The sequence below is a fragment of the Muntiacus reevesi genome, chromosome 11 (genome assembly GCF_963930625.1).
Source record: "Muntiacus reevesi chromosome 11, mMunRee1.1, whole genome shotgun sequence".
In the NCBI taxonomy this organism is placed as follows: domain Eukaryota; kingdom Metazoa; phylum Chordata; class Mammalia; order Artiodactyla; family Cervidae; genus Muntiacus; species Muntiacus reevesi.
Genome location: NC_089259.1, coordinates 23,533,047 through 23,555,908, shown reverse-complemented (window position 1 = coordinate 23,555,908; position 22,862 = coordinate 23,533,047). Strand labels below are relative to the sequence as shown.

At 38.7% G+C, this 22,862-nt stretch overlaps 2 protein-coding genes across 4 annotated transcripts in view; both read right to left on the bottom strand.

Moving 5' to 3' along the window:
• The window catches only part of SOHLH2 (spermatogenesis and oogenesis specific basic helix-loop-helix 2), a 90,174-nt gene extending 72,111 nt beyond the window's left edge, over nt 1-18,063 (bottom strand). The window contains 4 exon segments of the mRNA XM_065901738.1: nt 8,035-8,073; nt 8,160-8,272; nt 15,244-15,323; nt 16,840-18,063. Of these exon segments, the coding sequence (XP_065757810.1) occupies nt 8,035-8,073; nt 8,160-8,272; nt 15,244-15,323; nt 16,840-16,922 (315 nt within the window). The 5' untranslated portion in view covers nt 16,923-18,063.
• A 152-nt stretch (nt 18,064-18,215) lies between these two features.
• SPART (spartin) overlaps nt 18,216-22,862 on the bottom strand; it is a 29,537-nt gene continuing 24,890 nt past the window's right edge. For all 3 annotated transcript variants that reach the window (XM_065901737.1, XM_065901734.1, XM_065901735.1), the window contains one exon: nt 18,216-19,846. In XM_065901737.1, coding sequence (XP_065757809.1) covers nt 19,573-19,846 — 274 coding nt within the window. In that variant the 3' untranslated portion in view covers nt 18,216-19,572. The remainder of the gene's footprint in view (nt 19,847-22,862) is intronic.

Sequence of the window (22,862 nt, the reverse complement as noted above, 5' to 3'; positions counted from 1 at the left end):
GCCACTTCTTTGGTCAGTGATTTCTGGGAAATAAGCAGAGTCATGCTTTTCACTAGGCTAGCTGTCCTCAGCCTCCACTTCTCTGTTCTTAATTTTTTCGTTTTAAACATTATAGATGTTCAACAACACCCTCCCTGATTGTCTTGGCAGCCAGGAGAAGAGGCAGGGGCAGCTCCAGAGGGGGCAGATGGTCACCCTATTGGCGAGAGGCCTGTGCAGCAGCTTCCAGGACTGTGAGTGCTCCAGCCCTTCCCAGAGCTGGAGGTGGGCCGCCTCTGCTCACCCGGAGGGGCCGGATGGAGGGGTAGAGTCATGATGGGCAGTCATCCAGATGTCCTGCCACAGGTTTAGGGTCCCTGGTTCCTCCCATCAGGGCCCCGCCCTTCCCAGAAGGGCTGCGTGGATAGCCCTGCTGTCCTGTTGTGGCCACCCTTTCACTACTGTATACAGCCTCTTTTAGACACTACCACACCAAGGCTCTCTGCTTTCACTATTAGGTATTAAGGGCTTACTATTCTCAGCCTCTCATTATCCTTATAAAGGATGAAAATACAACTTAGTAATAATCCTGTATTTTCCAAATGTCTGCAGGCTTCTTTCACAGTATTTTCCTCCACAAGAACATTTTCCAAGGTTGCCATTGGCGAAGTCCTTAGCAACTGAATGGCCACACTGAGCCGGGATCCGTGGGTGCCGATCTAGTAATCTACTGATCAGGACAGCACCTGCTGGCTGTCACACAGTAAGTGGGCCAGGCCCAAATCTCATGTGACCCCTGTTTTCCCATAGCACCCCCAGTACCACCAGTTGTAGGTGTGGTCTTCTAAGAAGCAGATACCAAGATGGGATTAGATGTGAAAATAATCCATTGTTAGAAACGCCTGTGTGAAAGGAAATAGGAAAGGAGGGGGAGAGGGCTGGGAAAGTAGTCAACTGTAATGCAAGTGTGACCCCCCGTGAACGGGAGAAAGAGATGTCAGGAGGAAGAGGAAGCAACCCAGGCTGGCAGCCGCCTAAGGAAAGTCTGGCAAAATTACCGACAAGAGGGTAACTATGTTTCCCAGGAATACGTCTGCCTTGGTATCCCCCCTGCATCTGATCATGTGGTAGGAATGGTGGGAGGTGTGGTCTTCATGAAAAGCAGTGATGGACTTCAAAGCCCAAGACCAAGGGTCCTCAGTCAATGACCCTCCCTGTGCTGGGAAGTCTGTGAGATACATTCTCTGGGTGGACACACTGACTGCTTTTCTTACGGGCATCTTAGTTTCTCAACTGAAGAACCCCCCAATTTCCTATGCTGTGAGGAGTAATCCTGGCTGCTGGTTTTTTGGAATAGAGCAAGGGGAAGAGAGCTGAAAGAATGAGGACAAATACTGGATTTTGTGAAAACTACATCAGTCATGGACCATTAAATGCAAGACATTTGTAATTCCATTTATAAAACTGTTACACACATTGGAAATCCTTTAAAAATTATAAAGTCATACTACAATAACATTAAGATTCGTTCTAGATTTTGATTCATTATTTTACTGACTTCAAAATAAACTAGTATTTAAAAACAATTTTATCAAAGGCACACAGTCTCTTATTCCATCACATCCAAATCACTGAAGACTCACAAGTTCTTGGTCTTCCCAAAGAGCTGATTTTATCTGATTATATAGTCAGTGGTCACATGCTAGAAAACTGCAGCTTGGAAAGATATAATAAAGCTACAGCTAAATTGAAGACTCCACTAGAAACTATGCCCCTTCCTCCCCCACCCCAAATCTCTCTCTCTCTCACACACACACACACACAATTAATTCTACTTCTATTATGGAAGAGCTGTTTTATTTTTGAAACTAGTCAGTTCTTAGCATTGCAAGCAGTATCATACTTCACCTATATTCATGTCTTAATCTGTAAAAAGTCACCTTCTAACAGAAGACTGAAACAACAGGGTAAGAATAAGAAATTTCAGGGCATATTTATACACCTGAAATCAACATACTTAGACTTTTTTTTAATGTCCCTTTCCTTTATCCCAAGTAGAAAAGAGACTCTATTAGCCACCTCAATTCAGTTCAGTTGCTCAGTCGTGTCTGACTCTTTGCGACCCCATGGACTGCAGCATGCCAGGCCTCCCTGTCCATCACCAACTCTGAAGTTTACTCAAACTCATGTCCATTGAGTCGGTGATGCCATCCAACCATCTCATCCTCTATTGTCCCCTTCTCCTCCTGCCTTCAATCTTTCCCAGAATCAGGGTCTTTTCAAATGAGTCAGTTCTTCACATCAGGTGGCCAAAGTATTAGCCACCTATTTTTCTAAATAGTGGTAATTGCTCTATTAAAGAACATATAAAAACTACAAGCTTAAAAAAATCACTCTATTGAATGTTTATAAGAGAAAACTCTAAGAAAACAGTTAATCACAACTTGCAGATATGCCATACTTCTCAAGGAAGGCAATTGTAACAATGAACACAGCATTCTGCATGCTTAAGTGTCAAGCGCCCCCTGGTGGAAAGCATTGTTATTATAATAGATTTACACATAAAATTTAACTTTACTCTGATTTGAGGTTACATTTGTCTCCAAATTAACCATTCTGATCTTTGGGGAGAACACAAATCTGGTGACGTCTGTGACAGAATACCTCATATTGATTCTACAGACCATTTTCAACAAATTGAACCTTTTTGAAAATGTCTTAAGATTATAAGAACAAATTATAAGGATTTGGATTTTGGCAAATTGTTTTTCTATGAATTGATTTTCTATAGATTGACCAAAAGTCCTGCAGAGAACACTTGAGGTGAACCAAATATTTTCCTAAATAAATAATGTTTTTTTTCTGTTTCTACACCCCCTTCCTTGTGCCTCACACCACCAGCCCGTCTGTTGGCTTTAGGAACAGAATCTCCTGTGCGCTAACCATCTGATTGACAGAGCACATGTGTTGGCAAGAGGTTTCCTTGAAGAGTCCAAGTTATCTAGATGTAGTGGAAAACAAAGGAAAGGACACTGGGGAAGATTATAAGCAGAGAGAAATAGGGGTGCTAGAGTCTGAATGTCCCTCTCCCAAACTCATATACTGAAATCTTAATGCCTGATGTGATGGTATCAGGAGATGGGGGCCTTTGGGAGATGCTTAGCTTATGAGGGTGGAGCCCTCATGAACAGGGTTAATGCCCTTATGAAATAGACCCCCTCGGATCTCCTTAACCCCTTGCACCATGTGAGGACACAATAAGAGGGCGTCGTCTATGAACCAGAAAGCCAGCCCTCAGCAAACACTGAATCCGCTGGCATCATCATTCTGGACTTCTCAGCCTCCAGAACTGTGACAGATAAATTTCTGCTGCTTAAAAACCACTCAGTTTGTGGTTTTGTGTTTTTTTTAATAGTATTCCAAACAGACTGAGATAAGGGATCATTGATTTCATGACTCCAGATGTGTCAGGACTAGGACTTCCACTTTGCAGTAGAGCAGGCCACAGGGAAATGGCGGAACTTGGTGATAAAAACTTTATAGTAACTTGTCACAACACAGGCTGTCTGCACCACCTTTCTCTGATGGATATAAATTCCCCAAATCTTTTTTTTTTCCTTCAAATTGTGCTCTGCAATAGAACCTATTGAAATGCCTACTAAAAATACTAGTGTTCAGGGCTTACCCTAGACCTACGAAATGAGGATCTCTTGGAGTAAACCCCAAAACATAAACTTTCAATACATTATCCATGTGATTCTTAAAGAGTTTGAAAGTTAAAGAACACAACTTGATAGACAGGCTAGCAGCTAAGGATGTGGCAGTGCTGGTCAGTAAAGAGAAGCTGGGAAGCAGAGGAGCCAATCTTCTTTCTTGTATGTGGTGCAGTGTCATGGGTACTAAGCTTGACTTGGCCTAAAGCAGCTAACCTAGGAAAGAAGGCACGCGTTGCCAAATGTTAGTCATGACAGTAAAACACTGAAAGATTGCTCAGAATACTGCTGGGGAATCATCTGTGGGGCTGCATACTGGAGGTTATCAAGCTCTGATAAAGAGCATAGTGCGTCTTCAGCTCCGTAACCTACCTAAATGAGATTAATGAAGAAACCCAGAGGGCCAGATCAGAACCTGAGAAATAGCTAATGCTCATCAGAGGTGAAACAACCTAATTAGCCTTGACATTAGTTGTTTGGTACACTTAAAACAGATTCTAACTTTCCAAGGAAAGGCTACAGATCTTTGTGGGACACACCTGAAAATTCTTGGAACATTAGGGAGGCTCTAGGTTCTGTTTCCAGTGGATGCAAACAAAAGGGGCTAGAAAATGTATAACCCAGCTGGCCCGAGGGAAGTAAAGGTTCTACACTTTTTATTTGAAGCATTAAATCCCTACAGAAGTCCCTGATATCTGGACAGGTACAAAAATCCACAGAATTCTACCAGAGCTTTCAGAAGGTACCAGAAGATTCACAACTTGTGTGACAGCAGAGCTTAGTAAGTCAGGTTGCACATCTCTGGGCTTTGCCCTTGCCCTTACTCCTTCAAGTGGATCAAGGTTAATTTCACAACAGACTTGCTTCAATGAAATTATACTTCTCTTTTATCAAGGGAAGGAAGGAAGGGAACTAACATGCTGCTCACTGTCAGGCACTATGTGTACTGGCTTTATATATCTCTAGTAGCCTTCACGACAAAAGAAGCATTCATCCTTTTGTTGCTCATAAGCAAACTTGTAATTTGAAGTTACTCAACATCAGTATTCAAACTAAGAAACATCAGTTTCTTAAGTATGCATGTATGCTGCTGCTGCTAAGTCACTTCAGTGGTGTCCGACTCTGTGTGACCCCACAGATGGCAGCCCACCAGGCTCCCCCATCCCTGGGATTCTCCAGGCAAGAACACTGGAGTGGGTTGCCATTTCCTTCTCCAATGCATGGCAGTGAAAAGTGAAAGTGAAGTCACTCAGTCATGTCCAACTCTTCGCGACCCCATGGACTGCAGTCCACCAGGCTCCTCCATCCATGGGATTTTCCAGGCAAGAGTACTGGAGTGGGGTGCCATTGCCTTCTCCGGCATGTATAGGTTACTCCAAAAGACTAAGCAATCTACAACAAGGATAAAGTGTCTGTAAATTTACAAACAGAAACAACTAATTTAAGCCCTTTTCTCTGATTATCAACCTAATATTAACAGACTAAAATGTTTGCATTATACAAATGGTACATGTCTGATCCTCACAAATACTGTTTTTTCTATAAAGAATAAGACAATATCTCTTCTGTCCTTGGAAAAGAGAGATTTCTTGACTGGATGCAGGATTCTAGAATCCCAAGTTTTTTTTTGCTTAGCAGTTGGTTACTTCCAACTTCCCTCATAGCTCAGTTGGTAAAGAATCTGCTTGCAATGCAGGAGACCCCCGGTTCAATTTCTGGGTGGGGAAGATCCGCTAGAGAAGGGTAGGCTACCCACTACAGTGTTCTTGGGCTTCCTTTGTTCAGCTTCCCTTGCTCAGCTGCTAAATAAAGAATCCACCTGCAATGCGGAAGACCTGAGTTTGATCCCTGCATTGGGAAGATCCCCTGGAGAAGGGAAAGGCTACCCGCTCCAGTATTCTGACCTGGAGAATTCACAAAGAGTCGGACAGGACTGAGCGACTTTCACTTTCACTGGCTACTTCCAGCACCAGCTCCCTGGCTAGATTCCTAATCCCTGCTCTTTAGACAAACCCCTCCTGAATTCCACTGTGTAAGAAAACCAGAACGCTCAGGGGATCTACCCAGAGAATAGAGAGGGTCAGTTCCTTAGGAGCCTGAACTTTCATTATCTTTCCTTTCTGCTCAGTATGTGGCCCCACTCTTGGTTCTTCTAACATTTTTTTGTTCTTTTGAAGAGAAATATAATTCTCTGCTTCTTAGAGAATGACATTTTCTTCAAGAATAACAATTCATCAAGGGAAATAAATGCATTTTCTGTGAACAGGAGTATGTCACAGAGTCTGAGGTAGCAATGAGAAAACTGATGAAATGCTTCCTAGATATGCTGCGGAGCCTTCTCTCAGGTCACACCAGCACTTTGTTGCACAACTTCCAGAATGCTAGATACCCTCATTTCTTGAGCTAGGACTGGGAGTGGGTTATCTAGAGGAAGGAAGCCAGAGTATTTTATATTCTGTAGGCAGTACTTGATATTTTACATTCTGTAGGCAGTAGTAAAATTCTACCCACAGTTAAAACAGCCCTTGCAGCAATTTCTAAATGCCACAAGATGGAGATATGACTCCATGGCAGAGGGAAAAAACTTGGCCACTTTTCCAACAATAAAAAACAAAAACAAACAAAAAAAAAACCATGTTATTTTTCTGACTTTCTAAAACATAGTCACAGTGGTATTTCTGGATTGTAAATAAAAGGTTTGCAAAAAAAGTTTCTTTATCCCTAAATTCATTAACAAAAGTAGACGATTTTTCTATACCTTTGACTAAAGGTTTGCAGGTATTCAGAGTACTCTCCATAAATGCCCAGGAATAGAGCAGCAGCTTAGTGCCTTACCACAGTTACTAAAACACACATTACTTCTGACCAGCAGTACCACAGGGCTGTTGGTACAGCAGAGCTAAATGGCATAGGTTTAAGAGTAAGAGAATTTGAATACACATTTCCAGACATGTGAAACTGAGTAAATCATTCAATCTCTTTAAGCTTAGAATCACATATATTAAAATAACAATATTAAATTGTATGACATGGGGTTTGTTGCAAGACATAAATAATGTGTATGAAATTAATTTGCACATTATACACATATGTTTAATTAAGGACAAATTATTACTACTATTAAGAATAATGTTAAGTCCTGCCAATTTAGCTGAGTACTGTATCTTCATCTTCGTGCACAGTACCCTTGATTTATTTACAAGGTTTTCATGTGTCTCTGAGTATTCTTGCAATAAAAACAGCTAGAGTTCAACATAAGTCATGTTATGGGCCTCCTCTACATTTTAAACAAATATTAAAAAATATTAGAATGAATGAAATGCAAATGAATATGTTCTGTAAAGTATAAAACATAAATTCACTTATCAGGGATTAAAATTAGGAGATCCAACCAGTACATCCTAAAAGAAATCAGTCCTGAATATTCATTGGAAGGACTGATGCTGAAGATGAAACTCCAATACTTTGTCCACCTGATGCAAAGAACTGACTCATTAGAAAAGACCCTGATGCTGGGAAAGGCTGAAGGCAGGATGAGAAGGGGACGACACAGGAGATGAGATGGCTGGATGGCATCACTGACTCAATTGGCATGACTCTGAGTAAACTACAGGAGCTGGTGATGGACAGGGAAGCCTGGCGTGCTGCAGTCCAAGCAGTCACAAAGAGTTGGACATGACTGAGCTACTGAACTGAACTGAAAATTAGCTCTCAAAGGAAAAACAATGTCACAAGGCAACCAAAAAATGAAGTAGGTAAAGCAGCCCAGTGAGTTAATTGAATGGGTTCTTTGTTAGATTTTATACATTGGAACTGATGGGTATGAGAAGAGCTATTTCCAATTGGCGCTAGTGGTAAAGAATCCACCTGACAATGTAGAAGACATGGAGAGACGTAGTTCAATCCCTGAGTCGGGAAGATTCCCTGGAGGAGGAAATGGAACCCACTCAAGTATTCTTGCCTGAAGAATCCCATGGACAGAAGAGTCTGGCAGGCTACAGTACATAGGGTCAAAGAGTTGGATACGAGTGAAGAGATTTAGCACACAGCACACAGGCACTTTTAGATTGCAAGGAATACACACACTCAAGTTCCCCCCCCCTCCCCAGCCTGACCACTGAGATCCTTTCACTTCCATTTTGTACTTGCAACAGAATCTCTGTCCAAGTTTATAAGGGAGAGATCAAGGCCTTATGTATAGGATTCCTTACATTCTAGGAAAAGCTCCACTGAGCAAAGTATTTTATTTGGACCTTTAAAATTTTGTGTAGAATCTGCCTGGGGGCAGGAAATATACATAATTTCTTCAATTATTCCTTTTGTTTAACCATCTTTTGCTCACCACTGGCATCTGTTCATAGACACAAATAGAAGACAGTCTGTATACAACAAAGCAAATATAAGTAATTGATCTTTTACCAGTTTTTACTCAACTTGTGAAACATACATATATATAGTTGCTTCCATACCTGAAAGATTTTCACAAATTTTTTCCATTTTCTCTTTGAGAGAAACAATTTGCTTTTCTAGTTGATCATTTAGCTCAAGTTGTGTCTCCTAATGAGTTTTTCATTCACCACCTGAGTGAAAAGCGGGGCAGGATCAAGAGCACCTCATCATCTCTCATTATTCATGAAAACAACATTAATCAGCTCAGCCTGACTCTGTCACTATACTGGGCTTTATTAGTAACACAGACACACCAGAGTGAACTAACGTCTAAGGAGGGACTCTCTGTTAGACAGGATCTGTGTAGCCAGCAGACTCGCAGATTCCCACCAGCCTGGACCTCAGAGTCACTATACTGTGATTCCTCGTCGGCTCACTCTCCGCCCTCTTTTGTTCTTTGAGTTCTTTGTGTATACTTATAAGGAATTCTATTAGAGGAAATATCAGGAACATGTTTCTTTCCTCAGAACTTGAAATAGCTATAAATGGGCTGGCCAAAAAAGTTTGTTTGGGTTTTTCCATAAGATGTTATGGAAAACTCGAACAAACTTCTTGGCCAAACCCAAATGTTTGTGTTATATCCAATGTAATATTCATTTTTTTTCCTTTGCAAAAGAATTCTGAAGTCCATTTAACAACTACAAATTATGTGTTTGCTGTGTTAAAAGCACACAGTGCCTTATATATATTAACAGATTCAATCCTTATTTACAAACATTTAGTTATCCATTTAACAGATAAGGAAAACAGGCTCAAAGATGTCAAATAACATTAAGGTGACAAAGCTAATGAATGGGGAACTGGGGTTTCAACCTAGTTTGTTCTGACTTGAAAGTGTGTCCTCTTAACCTCTGTGCTATGGTAACACTACTTCTATATCTGGCCACCTGTTCAGGCATCTTTTCTTATCTGTAAGCAGTTTTCTTTAAATTCCTTTGGCTGTTGAGGCCAAAACATCAATCTGCCTTATTGCTCTAGGCGGAGGAGGAGGATACAGCCTAGAATCAAAAGCTCCTTTTCATGATGTCTGTCTACTTTGTGAATTGTATCTTTTTACCATTAAAAATATCCATCCTTATTTCATTTAAAATATACAAATTAAAAAAATTTTTTTAAATAAACTAAAGATTTTAAAAATAAGACATGAATGAGATTTAAAATTTTTTAAGAAATACTTAAAAGAATAAATAGAAGTATACACACACACACACCAAGTTCCTTTTCAGCTTTAAGGCTCAAAGCTAATTCTTTTTGGTTTTGAGTCTGGAAAGTCACACTTTGTAAAAGAGAGAAAAAAATAGCCTGCTTCTAAACTTTAAATGTTCTTTACATATATGAGGCAATTTCTGCTACACAATAGTTGATGGAGGACTAAGCAGAAAGACATTAGCTCACATCACTGCCAACGTCTTCAACCCTGCACAACCCTGCCCTCACCCTCATCTCTAAGCAAATGTAGTCTACAAGGAGAGGGGGCAGGAACATGCTCTCATACCCAAGTCCAAAGTCATTAATCCAAATACTCAACAAGTGGATGAAGGTCCACAAAACTGGAAATTAACAACTTTTTTGCTTTCTTGCTACAAAACAGTATTGCCACGCCCCCCCACACCCCCCTCCCCCAAAATCTGGTCAACTTCCTACTATCAACTGTTTTATTTTTCTGAAAAAAATGAGCACACTGAGTTTTATTTTCCCTACCACACTTTGTTTCATGATAAGCCAAAAGTATTGAATATACTGAGGTTTGTAATTTTTTTGCAAAATTTCTTGAAAAATAATTTTTCATCTGTCTTTAAAATGCAATACTATTTAAATTGTGCTCTTGACTGGGAATAAGATTAACAATTCAAAATGGCAAATTTTGGAAATAATCTTGATTCTAAGGAATGTTAACAGCCATCTGAAAACAGCCCAGATAAGAGATGTGGTGCTGTCATTAGACAATCACAATGAACATGACTCCAAAAAAGATGATCCATGGCCTTGAGCACAACAGCGGCCAACCTATCAAGGCCTAAGATGAACCCATAACAAGTCATTATTAAAATGCAGATTATGAGGATAAAGTTTAGCAGAAACATCTGTGTCTCTTGGGAGAAAAAGTACGGTAATAATTCCATGAAACCATTGCATTTACAGTAACTCTAAACTCAAACAAAAAACAAGCACTGTACTTTGGAGGGGAAAAATCAAACTGCTTTGTAATCTCAAAAGGAATCTTGGCTAGAATCACTACAATGAAAAGCAAAATCAAACCAAAAATTGAAAAATACTGGAAATTTGATTTATGGTCAAAATTGACCTTAAAGAAGGAAGTTCATAAAGCAAGACAATACTAGGTGGAGGCCTACCTTTCAGATATGGACTTTTCTTTTTCCCCCAAAGAGAGATAGCACGTTAACAAAACAAAGCCCAACTAAACAACAATGCCAAATATTTAACTGTTAAAAAGAACATAATTAAATTGAAACTTGATCCTACATGGACTTTCATGCCTGTATTGTTCACTATAGTTATTACAGTGATGGAGTTATATTAACTTGAAAAAACTCTGTAAGATAAGAAAATATTAACAAGGAAAGGAAAGAGCTTACTATGTGGCACTATACAAGGCAGGAGGGATACAAAACTAAAATAGACATAGTCCCTGCTGTCAATCAGTCAGCAGTAGGACAGCTGGGAAGCACAGAGAGTAGAGAGACATATAGCCAGAATATTTGTGAGAGTCTTTGGTTAACTGGATGTAATGGAACACAGAGAAGGACATCCAACCTGGAAGGTGGCAGAAGGGAATGAGAAATGAGATCAAGATTGAAGAGGGTCAGAAAATGCTTCTTGAGGGAAATGACATCTATTCTAAGCCAGAGAATAAGAATATTCAAACAGTGAGAATTACATGAATAAAAATACCAATGTGTCCCAAAGGGGGAGTATGGTGCAAAGAGTATCTCCTTTGGGTAAAGTTGTCCTCCTAACAAAATTTTCAAGAGACTCCATAAGGAAAAACATCTCCAAAGAAGGACTAGTGGGTTTAAGTCATGTCTCCACCATTCACTAGTGTCTTTCTATGATCCTGAGCAAGTTACCTTTCCTGTGCCTCAATTTCTCATCTGTAAAATGAGGATAATTAAAGTTCCTACCCTCTTAGGTATTGAGAGGATTAATTAAACATTTGAAATTCTTAAGACAGTGCAGCACACACAAATTGCTATAGAAGTTAGTTGGTTTTGTTATTATTTTTATCATAAGAAATTTGCTGCAAAATTGTTTCCCCAAAGGGTAGTACTACACTGCTATCAGTAGAGTATAACGTTCCTATTTCACTTAAAACAAAACAAAAAAACTCTACTTTTTTGATAGGCAACACATTTCTTTAACTTAAAAACAATTTGGGTACTTTTCCACATTTATGAGTTGTCTCTAGGTCCTACTTGTATTTATCTACTGGGACTTAGTGTTTTCTAACTGAAACTGCAGAGGATACAAGCCAAGAAGGGAGATCTCAGAAGATACCAACTCTGCCAGTATCACAATCTTGGATTTCCAGTCTCTAGAACTGTGAGATAATAACCCAGTCTGTCTGCAGTACTTTGCTATGGAAGCTTTAGCAAACTGGTACACTATCTATTCTGTTCTACTGATTTGTTTCCAGTTTTAGTCATTATAGCTCTATTTTATCTTACAGGAGTCCCCCAACCCCCTGTCAACTACAAATTGGCACTTACCAAGAGCACTGCCAACGACAGAAGAACAAAGGCATTTGCCATCTGCCTCTACGGAGATTGCGCCCCAAGCTCCTATAGCTGTTGACCTTCAACAAGCCCTGAGGGAGTTCAGAGCGGAGTGAGGCACTCTGTGCTCCAGGGAATCTTGTGGGATAGGTCTTTAGATAGTTGGATGTTTTTAGAACAGATTTTATGATCTCAGTCCTTGCATCTCCTCATATCTAGAGAAGCACTAAATCCTCATGACTAACAAAAACCTTTTGTAAAATGAGTGCTTCATGGCACTGAACTCCCCTTCACCAAAACCTTCTATGTTGACTTTCCCCCACTGCTGCTTTGGAGCAGTCTCTCAGAGCTATCTGAGATGCTGCCTCCTGAGCTACAGTCCTTATTTTGCCCCAAATAAAACTCAACTCACAACTCTCAAGCTGTACATCTTCTTTCAGTCGACACCCACTACACAAATTCTTATCAGTTATCCACGTCTATTTATTCACCTAATTAACTTTAGAGTCAGTTATTGAAGTTAAGAAAAAACAGCTCGGTGTTTTAATAAGAGTAAATTAATTGGATGAGAATGAGCACATTTATAACACCCAATTCTCTGATATAGAAAAAGTCTATGTCCTTCTTATAAAACCTTATTAATAAATTCTCCAATTACATTTTATTTTAGGGTTTCTCTCCAGTATTAAATTTCTCATGTCAAATAAGGTGAGAATTCTTGCTGAATGGCTATTACCTCATTATAGTCATAGTTTTCTTTTTTCTCTTCATGTGGATCCTGAATATTTCTTATCAAAGATATTATCAGATATTTTATGATTTAGTCTGGAACTGTTGTGCAATATTAAAAAACTCTATTTTCTAACTGGTTACTATTACACATAATGTTTTTAATAAAAATTTCTTCCACTATTGTATCCAACCATTTTCTAATTTTTCACTAATATACTAGTTTTTCCACTGATCCTCTGGAAAGTTATAGATATCAAATTATAAAAGTTTAAAATTATAATAATTTTATCTCTTCCTAATAGCTATAACTCTTATTTCTGTTTCATATTTTATTGCTTGACTGCAACCTTCAAAACAACATTAAATTTTAATGGTGGCAGGAGGCATCTTTGCTGTTTTTCCAGGAATGGGGGTGCCTCTAATGTTTCATCACTAAATATTATGCCAGATCAAGATAAATAGAAATATTTTTTAATAAGAAAGATAAATTTTATTAAAAACATATTTTAGCATTTACTGAGATGAACCTAGATTGTCAATGTCCCAGAGCCTCAGTAAATCAAGGTTCTTGTCTCGAGATGAAAAAAAACTTGAGAAGCAAACTTAAGTGGAAAGAAATAGAGGCTGAGTTGGGGTTCTGATGCCAGAATGTCTGGATCCAAATTCCAGATCTGTCCCTCCCCACCTTCACAGCCTTGAGAAAGCCATTAAGAATCCCCAAGTCTGTTTTTCATCTATAAAATGAAAGGATACACTTTTCAAAGGGTAGTTGTGAGGTTTCAATTTTTAAAAATGCACTCAAACCCCCCTACACCAATATGACTCTTCTCACTTTTTAAGTACCCTAGGTATTTTTTTTTCCTATTCCTTATCTTGGGGCCCAGTTTTAAGATGGTGAAATTCAGATTTACTTCAAACATAAACCATTTTTTTTGCATATAGTTCCCTATGAATCCCAAAGGGCTTCAAAAGGCCATTAAAATATGTGAATTCCTTTGAAGTTCATTGTGTTGGCTGTTTTGCCTAAAAATTAATCCTGTCACAAGCCAGGTAGATTAAACAGGAATAAAGAGGTAAGAGTGGAAATTAAAAAAAAAAAAAAAAAATTGAAGAGTTTTGCCATACATGGAGTAGTGAAAGGGTTTATAGAAGGTGAAATGTGAGGCCAAAAGAGAGTTGCTATTTGTTTTTTAGATAAAATAAAGTTGGCATGTCTGCGTGCTGTTAGGGATGAGCCAATGGGGCAGCGAAAACAGATGGTTCAGGAAAGAGAGAAGACATTCAATTGTTGAAGTTCTATCCTGGAGGTGAGGGTAGACTGGATCGGCTGCACAGGTGGCGGGATTAACCTTAAATAAGAGGAACACGGAACATGCAAAGGAACAGGAGGGAGATAAAATGATGTGCCAAGATGCAGGTAGGTGGGTAGCTTTCTCGGTAGAAACACTTGTAAATTCTCTTCTGATTATCTCTTTGGGTACACTCAGTAAGTGTACCCAACAGTCTGCACCCGTGGAGCTGGTTTCATTAAGGATATAGAAAGGGAGGCAGAGGAAGCTACTTCAGCCTTGGGATAAAGTAGTGGTCTCCAATCAAGCTCTAACAGAGCATTGGGCATTATAGTCGTCATATGGCTGCTAATCCATTTTGTTTACAGCTTCCACAATAGAAGAGAGCAGCATGAGCAGGTTTAAGAACCAAAGCCCACCCCTATAACCCTAATAAGCTCCTACTGTCCTCCAGCATTCAATTCAAGACTGCCCCTTCCCTCATGCAGGTTGTGTTAGGCTGCCCTTACCTGAGGTGCCATTTCTCCTTATGCAAAACTTACATAACTTGTCATGTTCATATTTTAATTTGACACTTCCTCCCAATAGTCAGTGAACCTCTTTAGAAAAGGGAAAAGAAAGGTCCTCCTTTCAAAGTGTTGACATATGGCAGGATCTCAGTCAAGTGTAACAAATTAACACCTTACATACATTACAAATTTTAAGGACATATGGATGCCTGTGTGTTAGGTGTGCCGTGTGTGTGTACAACACTCGCCTGCCCCTCCCCCATTCTTCCAACACAAATAGTCAAAACCTAGATAAGGATTTTAAGACTATACCTCAACTTTAGCAGTTAAGGTATAAAAGTTATTACTCAAATTATGTAGAAAACTTTGTGGTAACTATTTATTTAAATAAATATTTATTAAATTAATTATTGATATAATTAAATATTAATATATTGTAACAAATATATTAATATCAGATAGTATCTATGTAACAACTTTACTGATATTTATTAATACCTTATCAAATATTTCCTTGATAAATAATATATTTTATATATTTATTTATATATTTATTTTTTATCTATCAAGGAAATAATTGATTTCACATAACAAAGGTTCTTCTAATTGAAGAATGAACATTTTGAACTCATAAGTTGATAAATAATTATAAAATAACAGGTTTGACATTCCAAAAATCAATTTTTAAAGCCTCGATATTAAATTATTATTAATGCTGCCAAAAAGCGACACTAAAATTTGGGAACTATTATCCCAAATATCTAATGTACTACAGATATCTTAGTACAGTGAACAATAACTATATAGGAGTCACACATAAAAATATTTACTTCTATACCTTCATCATCAATATTGAGTTTGGTTTCCAGTTCTGCAATCTTGTATCTTATTTCAAACACTGAGAGTTGCACTATATCCCTATTACTGAACACATTTAGTTAATTATGATTCAATTAAAAATAACATGAAAAGAATAACACATGGTAACTCACTACTTCAGAAACACCATACTATGAAACATCACTCACTGATGGTCTGGTTGAGAATGAGGAATCAAGAAAAAAATGCAGGCTTCTGATAACCTGGGTCCAGAAGGACACTCAAATGCACTAAAGCTCAAAGCTCTCCATGTAACCACTTAACACCCTTTATTCTTAAAGTTGACCCCAAGAAGTCTGACAGTTTTTGGTTATCTGGTTTCTCAAAGCCCAACAAATGAGCTGCAAATACTATAAAAAGGAATAGCTAGGACAACAGGTAACAACTGGCAACCTGATACAAACAGAAAAAAAGAAGCACTAAAAAAAAAAAAAATACATACCCACATAACACAACAGAGATAATCAATTTAGGACATCAATAAGCACAGTAGTTCTCAAAATACAACAAAATCATTTATTCAATACATATTTTTGAATGCCTATTATGTTAGAGGCATTGTGATAAGTGCTGAAGATATACCCAGTAAGAACAGCAATATGCAGCAGCCAACTTCCACTGAATGTTTATCACAAGCCAATGCTAACTGCGTTACAAACATTGCATTTAGTCCTGGTAACAACCACATGATGTGTGAGATAAACATTTCTACTGCAGTCTTAGATTTGAGAAAACTGCGGCTTGAGAGGTTCATTAACTTCCTCAATATCATGTAGTTGCTGAGTGAAGACTGCTGGGATTTGAACTTACGCAGGATTCCTCTAAAGCACTGGTACCTATACTCTACTGTTTCAGGGACTACAGAACCTGTCCTCAGAGGGCTTACAGCTTATTATCAGACCAAGAAATGACTGAGCAACTAAAAGAGTGTGGTTGGAGCTGTTAACAGAGGTAAGCAAAGGAAGCTATAAAGACCACTGCTTCCACACAGGTGAGTCTACCCTCCTGTGGCCTACTGGTGGGGACAGGGGAACCTTAAAAAACAAAACAAAACATAAACTGCTTAAAATGTTCCAAAGTTTTAGTAAGAATACTTACATGGTGTTTTTTAATAAGTATATATATAGGAGGGGTTTCATTTTTACAAAATGTCACCAATTCTTCTAAAGGGATGAAACAGCAGTATAATAACTGAACAAAATGTCTGGCAATTAAAACAGAAAACCTGAACTTACTGGAACATCAAAAGCACACACACTTTTTAGTATTAGAGCATATGCACACAGTACACGCCATTTGACTTGATCCTGAAGGCAGTCCCAAACCTGCCTCTTTGTAACACCAGATGTACGAGGTCAATTAATCTACAGTTTTCAGATGGCACGAACTCTCCCCGGGTATCAGTGACCCTGCAGCTGTCACATCGGCCGCAGGGCCTTCGACCTTGAGCCCTGGACGCGCCCCCCCCCCCCCCGCCCCCGACTCCGGCCTTTGCGTTGGCGGCGTGGCCGTGATTCCCACACCCGGCGGGAGCGCGCGCCGGCCCCAAACTCACTTCAGGTGCATTTCTTCCGGTAACTCCAAATTAAGGCGGTCGGTGCTCACACCGTCGAAGTTGTCGCCTCTTTCTTCCAACATAGCGTCAGTTCAGAGGGCACCCACGCCCCTCCCTCACACAGCTGACAACACTAGGCCTGAGGGGACACTCGGAATGTCAGGTGAGGGGAGGCTCTCACAGCCCTGGTCGGGGGAACGGCCTCAAGGTCGCGGCCAGGCTCCTCCCTGGGACGTCACAGGGCGGCGCCGCCGGGCTGGGCTTCCCACTGCTGTTCACAGGTGATTAGAGGGCCAGTGCTGGAAGTTTCGAATTGAATTGTTTAAACAGAACGTGAGGTAGTGTGGTACGTTAGACGGATAGGGTGTTTAGTGTCCAAAAGAACCGTCCTGAGTTGTGGGCCAAAGATAATTGGCAGCATTTTGAGGCATCAATTCAATTAAATGCAATTGAGGGTTTATTTTGTACAAAGTTATGTGTAAGATACCAAGTACGTTCACTGCCTTCAAAGAATCTACAGCTTAACTGAAAAGTGCAAAAGAACTCTCCTCACAGCATGTCAGCAGTCACATGGTATGGCAGATTTTGTACTCCTAACTTCTGTGCCCAGCCTGAGCCAGGTGGTGGGGAGCAAGGTGCTGGTCCCCTCTCGACACTCACCAGTGTCTGTTCTGTTCCCCTTCTTCATCCTCAGCCACTGTTCTTAGTTCTCTCATAGACTGGGAAGGTGGGGATGAGAGTGAGCTGGATGGTAGAGAGATAGTCACATATTCTCCCAAATCTGATTCACACATAAATCATAGCTTTTGAAATGTAAAAAGATGAGAACTAATGGATTTATTCTCTAGTTTGTCTACAGAAATTCCTGCTCCTTTGGGTAAGGAGGGTCAGGAATCCTCCCTGCCTCTAATGCTGCTTCCAGCACCACTACACGCTTCCATCTTCATGTAAAAACCCACTCCTCTGATATGCCATCTTGGGGGTGACACATCTACTTTTCCCCTTGCTTCACCCAGACTTACTAGTCACAACCTGTCTACTGACTCTGACTAAAAAGGTAATCTTTCCACTGTAAGTCTTTCTTCACCCTTCAGTTTGCAACTCTCAGCACTTTTAATTTCCACTCCACTTCCATAGTTACAGACTGAATCCTGTCATCAGTGTGGCTTTAGTTCAAAAGCCTTAATTTAAAAACTGCTGTTGATCTGAAACGGCAACCCACAAACAAGTGAACAGAGTAGAATGAAATGAACGGGACAACTAGGTTCCTGTTGACAATCCAGCTTTGCTGACCTCTGCTCTAAAGTAATTTTTTAAATTTCAGGCTCCATAATTGTCATTCCATTTCTTAAATAAGGCAGAGACTGACTGAAAGCTATTTACTAATTCAACTTTATTTCCATTTCAAATAGAACATTATCCTTGGCCCTAGGAAAAGGCTCCAATTCTGTGTTCCTGAAATACAAGCCCATGAATACATTTGAGGCCACGTAAATCAAAGACCGTTTATTCACAAAGTGCACTCTAGTTTCAAATAAAGTCTAATAAAGTAAATAGCAATTGAGGTTCAGAAATATCAGAATGGACTATAGTATGAAAACCAATGCCAATCTTTTAAAATCAAGAAACAAAAATAAAATGCCACTAGCTATTTTAATTACATGTTTGTAGCTTACAGGTCTGTGAATATCCTGTCTTCTGCCAAAGTGGACACAGTTATGCCATCCATGTGGATAAATGCCTAAAGTCTGAATTATCTGAACTATGAATAAAACCTTTCTAATAATTTAATTCATTGGCTTTTTAGTATATACAATTTTAATGACTGAATCCCAAAATAAAAATTATTTACCATTCATTAACTCAACTGTTTATATTTTAGTTTTCACTAAATTTTAGCCTTTTGGAAAAACTTACAGTAGAAGTGATTACATTTTTGTCCAATTAAGCTGATAATAATCACTTTAAATTGTTACAATACCAACCACAGTCCCAAATTTCCTAGGTTCCTAATAGATCAGTAACAGTATAAATCTAGAAGACTTAATTCTAGAAGACTTAAAAATCTGTTTGTATTTTTTTTAAATCAAAAAGACTGTCCCATTTTCTAACAAAGAGGTAAGCTACCAAATTATTTTATAGAAACTCATTTTAATTTTCATGATTAGTCTATTCCTTGTTTTGAAAAAGTCATTTAAATGTTATGCAAGAATTCTTTTCATTTAGGATCACAGTTTTTGTTTAGCTTACATACTGACAATTCTGACAAGCACCCTAAAAAAAATCCACAATTAGTGCAAAAAGAGGAAATAACATTTTAAGTAATTCCTTCCCAGTACACATAGAACTAAGGTTATGACGTGCCAATTTTATGTATATGTGAATATAACTTCCTACTTCACTTCTGAAAGACAGCAAATACAAAAATAGATTACCATTAGGTTTAAAGCACATCTATTAGTCTTTTCTTAACTGCAAAAATATTTTAGCCACATTTAGAAAAAAATAAATTCACAGAGAATGTTAACTATATTTCTAAAGATCAGATCCAAGAATACTGATTCTTTTCCACAGAAGTAGAATACATGACATAAAGTTTATGAAATAGTCACTCTGTAGGAATGAATACATTTTAAAACTCCTGGTTAACCTGTGAGGATTACCACATTAGCCTATTTAACAAAATTGCATCCGTCTGTAAGGCTTTGGTATAGGCAATGCACAGCACTTCCATCACTTATCTTTCTTCTTTGCCCCGTTCTTCTCTGGTCCCTCTTTCTGCTCATCTTTCTCCTCTTTTATGTTTGCACTTGCTCCTCCTCCTTGATTTTCCCCCTTAGAATTATCAATGATTTTATAGTCCTCAAGCAGTGTGTGTCCTGTTTGTTTTGCAGTTTTCTTCACCATTGCTTTGATGCCAATGTTGTCAATATTATAGGCAGTTACACCAACATTGATGGCAGAATCTACTGCGTTGTGCGTAGCTTCTCCTGCAGTATGCCCATATCTTAAAAAAAAAAAAAAGATTAGAGAAAGCACAACAAAATTATAAACATAAATCAAAGTCTTCTGAAATAGTGTTAAATAGGTCACGTGATTAGTATATTATCCTTGGAAGCAAAATCAAAGATTAAGTTTCAATTTAATTAATAATGTAAAACATAGTAAAGAATAAAATCACACTGTGCCAACACTGTATTTTCTCCTTCAGTAAAAATACTATGAAAATAAACTGAGGCTGAGATTAATGCAATGAAGGCTGTTTATGGTGAAGAACAGAATGTAAATTTTAATAAAGGTTGTTAATCAGTCATTTCCTTTTTTATCTCTTTCTGGAAATGTTAGAGAATTTTAACTGAAACAACTATAGGTCACTATAAATGGTTTTGAGTTCTAACTTAAGTTAGAACTTAACTCTAGTTAAGCCTTTCAAACTACTGGAAACTGAGACTGTCTCTAAACAGAGATTTTTCAACTTTCTCTCTCACTATACTCTGCCCTACCCCACTGCAGACTCACTGGCCTTCCTGCTGTTCTTTGAACCCACCAAGCAGGCATGTAGGGCCCTATGACCTTCATACTGGCTGGTATCCACGCAGACTACTCTCACCCCAGGTATCCACATGGCTAACTGCCTCACCTTCTTCAAGTCAGCTATAATCCTCTTAGCATTTAACCTATTTTAATTGCCTCATCCCACAACCAATCAATCCTCCCTTAACAGCTCTTTCTTCTCTAACTTAATGACTTTTTCTACTATAGAACTGACTCATTGGAAAAGACCCTAATGCTGCGAAAGACTGCAGGTAGGAGAAGGGGATGACAGAGAATGAAATGGCTGGATGGCATCGCCGACTTGATGAACAGGAGTTTGAGCAAGCTCTGGGAGTTGGTGATGGACAGGGAAGCCTGGCGTGCTACAGTCACTAAGAGTCGGACATGACTGAGCGACTGAACTGACAACTACAGAACAACTTTCTAAACACCAAAACAAAAACACCCACTATTTCTGTTTTGCTTGTTTGTCTCACTAGAATATAAACCCCATTATAAAAGGATCTCTTTGCTTTGTTCATTAATGTATCTTAAGTACTTAGAACAGTGCCTAATACCTAATATTTGTTGAATGAATAAGTAAGCCCTGCCTTAGCCTTCTAAGAGTTTCCTGGGTTCTCAAGTAGACCAAAGGACTTGGGAAATTGTAAAACATCACACAAAGCAGTTATTCCTGACCACAATCAATACAATTGATGGTGTTTAATACCATTTCCATAAGAAAATACAACTTGAGGTGTTATACAAGGACACTAAACCTTATTCTACTTTCTGTTTTACCCTTTACCTTTTTCTAAGTACCAGGCTTTAAAATATTTTCCTGTCCATAGGTTTCCCCAAATAGAGGATTGTTTAAACAACAATTAAGAACAAAAGGCAAAATTTTACAGTCTTTTTTCCAGAATATACTGAAGTTTCCTAGATGCTTTGTGACCAGTATCTGGACATTTTTTCTTACACAGGATCAGACCTCCAAATTAACAAGTCCCCTATTACTATTAGCCTGGCCTTCTGTGGTTTGTGATCCTACTGGTTTATTCATGGTTTTTTTTTTTTTTTCAACTTCAGGCTAGAAATTTGCAAAATCTTATAATGCTTCTGAATGATATTTCATTCAGAATGTTAATCAGAACTAGAGCACAGCAGAGCCTACAATCTGTCAAACCTTATGTCTACACCACTCTTGATTGGGGCTTTCGCAACATTTACCCAATGGAAAAGCTCCTGACTACTTTCTGCCAGTCCCTGCTGCTTTGCAACCCCTCAGAATTCCACAGAATTGCTGATGTTGCAAAAGACACGGGGCCTTCTCACAGTCAGTTAAGCCCCAGTCACAAATGCAGTCATCACGTGGCAATGGCTCAGGCTCTATGAGAAGAAAAGGGCGGAGGCAGTTTCGGCACTGGAAGGGTGCCCAAAACTCCTGGTTGAGCAGGTCCCTCTCAGGGCTCCTCTCTCCAGGCCTGGGTTAACTACAGTGAAGTGACATGATGACTGAAGAATGTGGCCATAAACTGGGAGTCAGAAAATTAAGATTCTAATACCAAATGGGCCAACAATTAGCCATGTGACCCAGGTGAAGTCCCCATCTCTTTGTACCTCATAAAATTTCCTCTCCTTTATCTTATGAGATGTGTATGTGATAGCACTTTGAAAATTCCATAGGACTAAAGATATTTTTAAAGACCCTACAGAACAGTTTTTCAGAAGTTGTGTTTATTTTTTAAATATCTCCCCCCTCATCACCTCTGCTTCCCAACATGTCTAGGAGCCAGGATTCCTGGCAGACATCCCTTTCTCCTCTCTTGCCTTGATAAATAACTCTTCAGTTCTTCTCTTTATTCAGACCCTACACTCCTAGAAAGCCTATCTCTGGCAAAAAAAAAAAAAAGCTTATTTTTTATTCTTCCTTTTAAAAAAGTTAACTATAATTAGCTAATTGAATTACATCTCATATACTGAATACTACCAACTTAAGAACAATAAAAAATGAATATAAAGAATGCTCTAAATAAGTCAATGGGATTTAGATGTCAATTTGAATGAGACTTTTCAGGAATTTCTCCAGTGCATTCAGTAACCTTTAGCAAAATAACACCCTGGCAGTGATTCCAGATTTCACTCATTAAAGCAAAATTTCATCACAATTTTCTAATAAATCTGCCTAAAATTCAATTTACATGCAACCTTCAAAGTTATTCTTAGAAATGTTAACCTTAAATATTTAAAACAGAAATAGCTTCTTAATAGTTCTCAAACACAGATGGATTACAAGCAATCTTACAGGTGAAGCTAAGGAATTTAAACTTTATCTTGAAATCAGTAGGAACGGTATGACCAAATTTTATTTCAGAAGGATCTATCACAGGTTGCATTGTGAACTGTAAGGGTTTAAGACTGAGGAACCAGTTAGGAAACAAGTTTTAAGCTGGATGAAAAATGATGAATATCTATTCTAAGGTAATAGC